Here is an 11,676-nt window from a genome sequence, read left to right on the forward strand (position 1 = left end):
TAATGTCAATACCATACGATGAATTTACATAACCGATTCCACAAGATTTTCCTCAAAGCCCAACAAACACAAAACAATCGAAAGATTAAACTTTATGTGCCCCGACTTTACACAGCGAAATATTCTTAGCTTCAGTTTGAATGAACAAATAATACAGTTTTAGAACTTGGATAAATATCACATATTGTAACCAAATAGATTCACCAGTTTTACAACAACATTGAAATTTCCTGAATGCCTACTAATACGCACTGAAATATTATTTGAATGAAACCTAGTACTGGCAAAACCGTACACCATCATTATTAACATAACTTGTTAATGTAAATAATAAAATGTAATATTTATTATTAGAGTTATCCGTGACAAAGACTGTGCCTAATCAACGAGTATCAGCCAAATTAATGGGCTAATAAAGCATCTTCGCTTGGCTGATACAAAAACATCTAAATTATTATGCTCACTCCAAAAGTTATACTACATTTTATTAGCAAAATGAATTGTATATTTCTAGTCAATGTAACATCTGTTTTATTATGTAAACACATAATTAATTAAATTATAATAAATAAATGAAAGACAATTTTTACCGTAGAAATAACGAAAAATTATATTCAAACTTCAAATAAAATTAAAATGATTAATGATTATTTATATTTCTTTTAGTTTGCGATTTCTGTGTAAATTTTTATTAAATTATTTATGTTCTGCGTTATTTCGTTTGTTTTTTGAAGTGAAACTTCTTTATCAGGGTTGGAAAAAAATTTAGTGTAACATTTTTTCGTTACGAGTGACATTTTTTCGTTACGCGTGACATTATTCCGTTACGCGCCATCTTTTTCTTATCCTTACCACGCGTGATTTGACGTATGTAAATTTTTTTTTGAAAAATAAGGTCATAAAGAAGTTTCACTTCTTACGTGTGTAGGTACACTAGTACACGCACACATATTTTTTTGTTATTTCTATAATAAAATACAAATCTTTATAATTTTAGCGTGGCTCAAGCCACAGTAAGAAAAACATTTTTAAGCATCATTTAATAATTACGACTTAACTCGGTTAATTCTTGGTAACTCATCAAAGCATTACAATCAAAAGCTTCCAACTTACTAATTCGGCCAACGTGGCTAGTGTCTGTTAGCCAAACGATTTAGCCACTTCTCCGAAATGACTGAACATTGATCCATTGCAATCCGATTTCAATGAAACGAAACTTCCAGAATGTTCTCCAAACGGTTACTGTTCAATTTAATTGAACTTTGAAACTTGTGAAGTTCATAGTTAGACAGTTAGATGCTGGGGTAATATTATTTTGAACATGATGGTGTATAGTTCTTTATAGGTCAAACTTCAATTAACTTACATTTAATGATAGCTATGTTTTCAATGAGTGAACAGGTTTTTCTAGACCGACATAGGGAAGATTTGATTGAAGATTTTATAATCATGTAATGTGTGTGTGAAAAACGTGTTCGAAGTTTTTTACTTAATATAATATAACAGCTATTCAATGAACCCACGTTAGCTAGAACGTCAGCGTCAGCTTAACACTGATAATATCAATCCTATAATTAATTTTATTTGCTGTCTATGCAGAAGCAATTAATTATTGTTTTTTTCATTTCACTTTTGAGTTGCATAACTGCAAATCAAAATTATAACTTGATATTTCCAGACTTCGAAATCAGTTAATTTTCTCAATTCAAAACAGTCTTCACAATTCAAGAATTAATTTTAATTTGTAGACGACAACTCCTTTATATTGTAAGAGGAATTGCGTGCGATCGTTTTGTTCTTGAAATTATTGTTAATAATATTAAATTAACGGGCTTTTAAGAAGTTTTAATAGTATGTAGTAAGATACAAGTTCTAGACGTTTCCAGACTAATTGGGAAGAATCTTGAATACTTGTTACAAGGTCTTTAATTTACTAGCTTGAAGAAAAAATCGATCAGTGTCACTCATGTGTTATGTATGATGGATAATGATAGATTTATAGTGAAGCCTTGACCTTTGCACAAATTATCTAGTCTAACGGGAACATTAGTATTCGCTAATATTTTGTTTTTGGCAGAAATCTTCAAGGTTCAGACATCAGACAGCTGTGATTTTGAGTTTGCTTTATCGAAACTGGATCAATTTTGTTAATATTAACTATAATTATAAATAAGAGCAAGTAGAAATAATTGTTGTTTTTGGTTTTTATGCTTCAGTGCAGTTTGATTTATTTATCTTATGTTCTTATGAATTTCAGTTCCTCAATATATAAACAATTACTCAATTTTCAATACCGATTATATTTTTGTGTTTGGTTTATTCTGTAAACACATCATTTTATTCAAATACGATAAAATGGAATGTGTGTCAAGTATCAGATAGTTCAAGTATCTCAAATTAATATTCATGTGTAAGCCTTTTTAGATGCAAAATATATCGTCGTATTATTTTAAAACGTACAAATGTTAATGTTTTCACTGCATCGAATACCCTTATAATATGCAAATACAAATGCGTTATTCCTTAATACACAGATGCCTCGTACTATTTCAGTCGAATTATACAGAATTGGTTAGCCAGAATTAACTGACTATTGTTCCACGAGCGTCGTGCGCCCCTTGCACGGGGAATGTGCTAAGTGAACCAAATAATATAATATACGACTATTATTTCACAAATGTACGGTGTATTAGACTAATATGCTTTCGATCTTGAATATTTGTGTAGTTAAATTGATGGAAGTAATATAATAACACGTCGTTGAAATGCTGGCTTTTCGCTCGCAGCTTCGGCCACGTAGTTAAAGAAAAATGCATACATAGTTCCCGTCACCGTGGGATTTCTGTATAAAAAACAAAATATGATGGGATATGTGAAAGCTACTATGAAATAAGATACCTATAATATGTAGCATCCTCGTTGGATCTTTCGTTTATTTAAGAGATATTTTAACAATAGTGCTCGCCTTAGTTACTAAGATAAAACCACTACTGTTAACAATGTTGTAATTGTTTAAATAACTTAAATTTGGACATCTTAATTGAAAACAAATCCACTTTTCGTAGATTGAAACTGATAGCGGATAAGTCACGTACTTTCAAGCATCACTTAATACTGTAAAAATAAAAGGCACTTAAAACACGAATACCCTTAAACCCAAATCACCCTCAAAATCTAAAATTAACGTCCCTTTTTTGTTGCCTCTAATAGCGCAGGACTCAGCACACTTGAGAGTAGTTTTAGATGATTTTGAACTCTATTATTGGGATATTGAGTTGAAATCTTCGTTTCAGTGCCTCGGACAGTCCTGAAGGAACGGTACGAGAGTGCCCCTGAAGAGGATGAGGTAGCCCACGATGTGTCTGATCTTGAACACGAAGATGTCGGTAAGTGCTTTTAAATTTTAACATCGCTAAAAGCGCGCTTATTTCAACCAAATATCTTGTTACAAGACTGCGGAAATGAGGAGTATAACAATAATTATACAGTTTACTTTTGAAAAGAAGGGATATGTCCACTGGAATATTTATGTTTAAAGGTTGTCATAAGTTTAGTAACGCATAAAAGTTGGATTTTTATAAACTATCTGAAATACCTGCCTGCTTTGTGAATAAGAAAAATAATATAGCTAAATATTCTAGTACAATTTTCTAACAACTAAATTCCGCGTTAGTTAAGCTTCTTTTAATCTTTACACAATATAAAATGCACCGTACAAATGACAGTTAATCTTAAAGCACCACAGGATACACTATTATACAAAAATCTATTTTAAAATTAACTACGAATAACATTCTCATTTAATTCATATCACGATACCGACTCATAATATTATGGAAACCGCAATGTTGCTTAATTCGCAGTAATTACAAAGTTTATGAAATAACAAGATATAATTAGTACAGAATTAATATTTGGGGTTAACTGATATTAACTTGCATTTGAACGTTTTAGGATAAAACTATATGCTTAGTTTGATTATTTTGTGACCAGTTTAAAAGCGCGCCAAGTGGCCTATAAATAAATATAATAATATAGTGTAGCCTATGCTCTTGTTGATCAAATAAATGTATGTTTAGAATAAGACAAAACATATCAGCTAAAGATCAACCTAATAAGTACCTAGTTGAAGAAACTGAACTACTTGTTTATCTTATGGGAAATTATCAAAATTTTCATAAAATATACTTTTTTGGTTAAAATATACTGAAGTATTATAACTAGTTGTACGATATCTGTACATAAGTTTATATCATAAGTTAATAAACTAGGTAATGAAAACGGTTAAAAATTATAAAATCCGATCTAATCATTTAAAAGTTCTTCTATTACCTGCATTTTTTAAATTCACCGGTTTTCTCGTGCAATATGCATGTACTTTAAAATGCGACAAAAGTCTGAACTTAAGCAGGAACGACTTAAAATTCAGTGGAGTTTTAGAATTTGACTAAATTATTAATACTCTTCAAGCGGAGAATTGCTAATTTTAATCCAAATTTTCACCTGATGTTTTATTTGACTTTTAGAAGTAATGAAAATGCTGCTTTAAAATTTTTAATACGGGTCTCTAAGAAGTCCATAATATAGGAAAATAAATAGCAACCATATTTAAAGATTTTCGATGCAGCTTTCGTTACATATCTGATTATATTTTAAATATTAAATCTATTTAGGACGTGGACATGATAAATATACGCTGCAGTACGGTGTATATTTGTTATAAAATTATTAAATTTTACATTCAAAGCTATTTAAATGGTGGTTCAACAAAACTTTCACAAATCTTAGCTCTACTTTCTGGTTTCATTAAAATTTCTCTAACAAATCCGAGAAATTTTTCGCATAAATGTAAAAGTATTCGAGAATATTCACAGCATAATATATTCTAAATGAAAAATTAAAAGAAATTATTACGAAGGAAGTACATTGGAGTTTTCAGAAAATAATTACTCGTATGCAACTAGAAAGTTTAAAAGGAGACTTTTCATGAAAGAGAAATTTCATGAGACAGTGTTTTAAAGAAGATTACTCGGTGACAAAAAAGGACACATTTATTTAAATTTACACATTCTGTTTATACTCGAAATAATAAGTGCTCATGATGTGCTTAAGAAGTCTTGTAGAAATCGGTTGTTCATCAAAATATTTATATCATTTTCTTGATTTTTTTTATTAGATTTTATAGTTAGTAGTATAAAAGAAAAACTGCAAAATATAACATAATGACTAGGTACTTCTTAGTGTATAACATGTTTTATTCGTTCAAAATATTTGCCATCATAATCAGCCCCAACTTCTCTTACATTATCTTTGCATTCATTTACTATGCCATAATCATCCTTTTCCCACAAGCAGTTTTGGTTAAGAGAACCCGTTTTATATGACAACACTCTCGGGTAAGATTCCTTGAAGCTATCTACGTATCCGGCTTCAAGCAATCCTATCTACGATAAACTATTTTGACGCAAAAGATTTCAAGAAAATTCTGTAACCTCCATCAAACTGCGGCGAAAAACGACCCTACTTATTATTATTGTAAATAGATTTAGAGAAGACTACATACAGTTTATTCGTTCAATAGTTTGCTAGTCATTTTGAGCGTCATAATTTCATTTCCTAAAGACTTTCTAGTAGCGAAATCTGTAATTGTAATGGCATAAAATATTATACAAACGAGAATCCGATAAGAAGAAACAACTGGGAATGTTTTTATTCAACGCAACGCCTCATAAATGAGGTGAAGAGGTGATTCTCCTCAGATCTTGGCGGAAACATTTTAATAATACATCAACTCAATGCTTTAAAGATAAATTTAATGATATTCTTGCATAGTAATATTGAGTTATAAGTACCAACTACCATAATTTTTGAGAGAAAATAAAATGTATATTGCACTTATGTAATAAAGTATTCACTTTATTTTGAAAATATATAATAATATGTTAAGTTGTTAAAAACATTAATTATCTCCTTTAAAGACATGTCAATATAATTTTAAATTGTTAGAAAAAAATAAGAAGTCATGTGTTCATATTGGTTGATTTAAACGAAAGAAGTGAGTTAACATGAATTTCAGCTCAACATTCAAATAATATATTTATACTATGAAAGCTACAGATTCAACGAGCTTTAGAAACAATTTTTAAAAGCAGGAATCATTTTGCCTTGCTTATCTTACAAACACGCATTTACATTACACATTACCGTATAAAGAGTGGATAAAGTAATAATTGTAAATTGTATCTTCAGTCTTCACCCTGTCAAGAATTATCTAACGCGATAAAATATAATTAAGCTAAGAGTTCGTTTAATCCGCTCATAATTTTATCTCCAGTCTCGAAGATTTGTTTGCCTTTCTTCCTTTGGCTTACGTCAGTGTGAAAACGGATTACTGGATCAGAATATAACACTCTGTTATTTGCTTTATTTGATTTGTACTTTATTAGATTCCAGCTTTTCCACTGTTTTAGATTACTTAGATAATATTTAATAGATGTTGTTGTTGAGATAAAGGTCGATTGCTACCTTTATCTCGTTCTAAAAGCATACCTTTCAAGATCTTTGAGGGTACGTTAAATTCAAAGTCTTGCCCTGATATGAAAGCGGTTTTTGTAGCGTGTGTTAAAAAAATAACCATTCCTTATTTTATTTTACGTGTTTATACGTCAGATGTGGTGTTAACATCTTTCTTAAATATTTCTTCTTTTACAGCCAGTTTTTCAACTTCCGATATTTAGGTATATTTTGTTTTGCTTATCGGTCAGTTAAAATGACAAATTATACTCAAAGAGCCAAATGATAGACGCATCGCAAATGTGGTATCAACATTGGCAATGCCTCATCATTTTGAGTGTGTTGGACACTTATCTATCACTTCTAGATTCATATTATATCGTATCGGCTCCTAATTCAACAAAAAGACGTCTTTCTCAAATCTACAATTATTTCATGCTAGATGAATCAAGTGACCGCTGGTGGGGGGAGTCAGCAGTACCCCCAGCGCCAGCAGTAGCTGCAGTACCACCTCAGCGACCAGCTCACTCCATCAACATCACCAGGGAAGAACCATCGCTAGCTCCTCCACGGCATCACCTGCCGAAAGATGGTAAGAGAATAAGTTGATTAATGAGAATATTTTTTGGTAATGATAATGCAATTAGTTATAATGACGCAGGAGTAATCAATACTGGAGAAAGAATATAGTTAGTCTGAGTGGGTTTGCATAATTAATTTTCATACTTAGATATAAAAATCTTTAAATAAAATTGAGTATAAATTTATAAGTATGGCAATGTTAATTATAATTATACAAGTCTAATTTTACCACCGTTAATCAAGGCATATAATATTTACGTGTTTCGAAATTTGGGCATAAAATCGTGTACCTGATCCCGAACGAAACCGCAATCGTGCCTGTTAAATTTCAAAGGGGCGTTAAACAACATTCAGACTTGAATTTATTCGCTTTTTGTTTACATATTTTTGGACAACTACGTTGGAAGGGTCAAACACTTATTCATTTTGCCTTTTACCAAATCGATCGAGATAACTCCGACCCTTTTAAACACGTGTTTTTGTAGGAGGCAATTTTAATAAACTCATTTAATGTAAAGGGTTGTGCTGTAGGCGCCCCTACATATACATTATACACTTCTTATTAATTAAATATCTTCTGTTTTATTCTGTTTCGTTTTACGTAGGTTATCAATAATCATATTTAAATTGGAAATTGGAATTAAAAGATCGATAGACTTTAACTATCAGAAATATATATACGAGGAACTACAATATCGATTTTATTATTTATGCATGGAAATGCGATCGATATCTAGAATTGTGTTTTAAAAGCACCTCTTATTTTATCTACTACCATTTCAGATTATCTATCTCATACGAGAAAGGCAAAATCTGCAAGTGGTACATACTTATGAGAGGAATGTACAACACATTGTACTGTGTCTTAGTAGTGTGCTGCTTGGAGATATCTAAAATAATATTGCATAATATTTACTTATTTTTAAAACTTATCTATTTTCGATTGAAATCTCATTTAAATGTACCAAGACTTAATATGAAATTTATGAAATATGAATGTTAGTGAAACTTCTTTGACAACAGAATTCTTAGCAAAAGCAGCTAAACTCCGTATCACGAGATACACCTCATTTAAAAGCGCTAACAAAATATTTTGTCTCCAGATCAATTTGACATCATGTACGTGTACATAATAGCCGGCGTGGCTGCAGTTCTCCTCCTATGTATGATCATCGCCATCATACGCTGCGTGCTCCAAAAGCAAAACACAGAACAACCAAAAGGCCCAGACGTGTCCGCCACAACTGACATTCCGAACGGCTTCAACGACAGCATATCAGAAGTGGACAACGACATCAACATAACCAGCCTCTCCGGGCCCATCGACATGACGGATGCCATGAAACAGGACATTCAAATCTCGAACGTTGCGCTCAGCCCCAAAATCAATAGATACGTCGGGCGCCCAGTTCCCAACACGTACCCGCACGTAAGTACCAACATGTATGGTCAAGTCGCCGAGTTCCCTATAGAAATGCCCCTCAGGACTATGCCGCATGGCACATTAGGTCGTGGAGTTGCGGTCAAAACCCTCCCCAGAGTTCAAGTGCAAGCCGAAACCGACCCTAACGCGAGGAGTTTATATCGATATTCGAACGCGCAGTACTACTTCGGGTGACATCAAGACAGTGGCCAGTGTTCGGATGTATCGCGGACTTACTGTTTCTAGATCGTGTAGAACTTGTCCTACTTTTAAATACAACTGTGATATTAATTGAAACTTTCCTATTGTGCGCTGTTCTCCAACTGAAGACACGGAAAAGTTCTGTACTGTTTGTTGCACATTAAATTATTTATCTATCTCGCTAACTTCATTTTCAATTTAAACATTGTAAGCTCGTAGTTTCAAAATATTATGTGTTACATATAAATAATAATAATTATAATATTTATTATAAATTGAATTTACGTACAACGTCTATTTTAAAAGGTGCATTTAGTATGGGATATTTTCTTAGAGAATGTTCCATTAATAGCTTGAGATATCTATGTATTTGTTATATTTATAAATTCTATAATTCTTCTTTGTCCAGTTGGGAACTTATCGTGGATAATATGAATAGGAACATCCAAGGAAAGGAAATTTTATATAGGAATAGTAAAATTTTAAGAGTTTTCAACTACATAATATAAGTACCTAATTAATTATCTACGTAATTAAAAATTGTTGAAATAAAATCTCTTTCATAAAGTGTTTTTATTATTACATAATATAAAATATATAACTCATGTTTATTATGATTATACTTTTTTTAAATATAGGTGCTAGAAAATAGGTTTTAATAAAAAAAAACACAGTGCCTTTTTCGTGTCTTATAGTTAGGGAGCAAATGTAAGTGTAAAAGTTACTGTGTAAGGTAGAATAATTATGATTAATTAGACTGCCTTTGTTTATATCACTTGAAAATTTTAGATTATAGATACTGTATTGTATAGTTTTCGTTTATACTACAGCTACTGCATGTTATAAGTTTATGTGATACAATCATATTATAATAAATAAATACCTGTGGTTGTATTATGTAAAGTCTAAATGTTTTCATTTATAAAATATTGGAAGTAAAAATTTAATGTTAACATTTTATATTAATAGTGTTTGTGATGACAACATCCAACTGAATTAATCATGTTTTTAAATGCAATGTGAATTCTAAAGGGATTTAAAATATAATAATGAGATAGTAGGTAGGTATATTGTTTTACTTTAAACTATTTAAAACTTGTTTGAACGTTCAATAAATAATTATTTTATTCGCTCATTATTTAACAGTTATTTTAATAACTTTCAACTAAGCATTGATAAATTGGCTCTTGGTCTGTAACTCCATTTATCTTGTTTCGAATCTACTTGAATTTGTTTTATTTTTATTAAGGTTGATTTTATGAATGAATAATATTTGAATTCCAATAATCACAAAAAAAATAATAAGCACAAATATTAAGATGACCTTGTACAAGTTCCCAAGGGTCAATTTCACGGTATATGAATACGGTACTGTAAATATTGTGTCATATTGACTAATTAACTTTGTGATTATTTATATAACATACTTTATTTATTTTATTATAATATGATACAATTATTTATTTAAAACAAAGCATGGAACAGTGATTTTTATGTAAACATCGAAAAGGTTTAATAGGTACTAATGTTTGTAAACAGAATTTTATACACTTCAATGTTTTAGCGCTTGAGTTTAAAAAATAACTTAATATTGTAATATAATAATTTGATTAAACTATTTAACATTATTTATTTAACCAATCAAAAACATGCAGTAGCTGAAACGCGTTTGCTCAATGAGCATGAAACAAAAATATATCAATGTTTTAGTTTAGCAAATGACTGAATGTTGGACATAATTTAACTTCGTGCAGATGTTTAAAATTCAATATGTTCATTATTTATGAAGAGAATAAATTGATTTTCACTGACGTGCGTGTTTTATTTGAAACCACATACAAACCGAGATGTATTAAAATGCAATTTCAATAATCACCTTTATTTTGTTAAGTGTTAATCTAGTGGTTTTTATTAATCAACTACATGAAAAGGTTGTTTTCAATTCGTTGTTACTTTTTGTTTGTTTTGACTATATGTGTCTGTTTTTAAATATTTGTTTATTCATATATTGTTTCCTCACAAAAACAGTTTAATCGGATTGAAACTAAATGTAATGTGGTATATAAATATTACCTACGTATATGGTGAACGTTCCATGTGCAAAGTTACAAAGCGGTTCGTCTCTACATTTTTTCATTAAAACCGTGAGAGACTGGAACATGCTCCCTGAATCTGTTTTCCTTGACGAGTACAATATGGAGGTCTTCAAGGCAAGAGAATCACGCCACCCTCTCGCCTGATGGTAGCATCTTAGCTTACCATCAGACGAGATTGTGGTCAGGCGCTTCTCTAACAACACTTATAAAAATCAAAAGAGTCACATTTTATGTAATAATATATGTTCCCCAAACTTCACGAGTCATTTTTGCAGTTTGTTAAGTATAGCAAGCATTAAGATTTTAGGTTTCAGATGAAATTTCATACCAAATCAACATCTTCGAGTAGTTCTGTGGTTCACGTAAGTATATAAATTTTACAATAAACCAACAATACACATCATAATGCCTCCTCATCGTATGTGATAGGTACCTTGATGTGACTATAAACACTGGTGCCTAGTTTCAATTATCAATAGAAACTAGTAGGTCATAGATACTAGATCGTATGGCCAATCGATCAGTAAAATAGACGTGAATAGCTAACCCATATGCTAAAAATAGCTTTTTATACTGAGAACTATTCAGTTACTAACCTACATACCTGATTAACGGGATTTTATCCTAATAGGGGTTTGCAATTTTTATAAGCCTTGATGTTGTTCTATACTTTGAGGATTGATAGTAGAAAGATAAATTGGTTGTTTATATTGAATAACGTTTCACAAAATTATGTTAAAACTGCAAATAGATTTTCTTTTAGAGCAAAATCTAGAAAAACATCTCAAATTAATGGCTGGACATGAATATACATTTGAATACGATACTTATCGATTGATTGAATACGATACGATCTTACTA

The 11,676-nt window shown here is 30.8% G+C and overlaps 1 protein-coding gene across 3 annotated transcripts in view; it reads left to right on the forward strand.

Moving 5' to 3' along the window:
- The window catches only part of LOC123695308, a 56,512-nt gene extending 45,982 nt beyond the window's left edge, over nt 1-10,530 (forward strand). For all 3 annotated transcript variants that reach the window (XM_045641109.1, XM_045641111.1, XM_045641110.1), the window contains 3 exons: nt 3,294-3,386; nt 6,956-7,105; nt 8,199-10,530. In XM_045641109.1, coding sequence (XP_045497065.1) covers nt 3,294-3,386; nt 6,956-7,105; nt 8,199-8,713 — 758 coding nt within the window. In that variant the 3' untranslated portion in view covers nt 8,714-10,530. The remainder of the gene's footprint in view (nt 1-3,293; nt 3,387-6,955; nt 7,106-8,198) is intronic.
- The last annotated feature ends 1,146 nt before the right edge of the window (nt 10,531-11,676 follow it).

This window comes from Colias croceus, chromosome 11, assembly GCF_905220415.1.
Source record: "Colias croceus chromosome 11, ilColCroc2.1".
In the NCBI taxonomy this organism is placed as follows: Eukaryota; Metazoa; Arthropoda; class Insecta; order Lepidoptera; family Pieridae; genus Colias; species Colias croceus.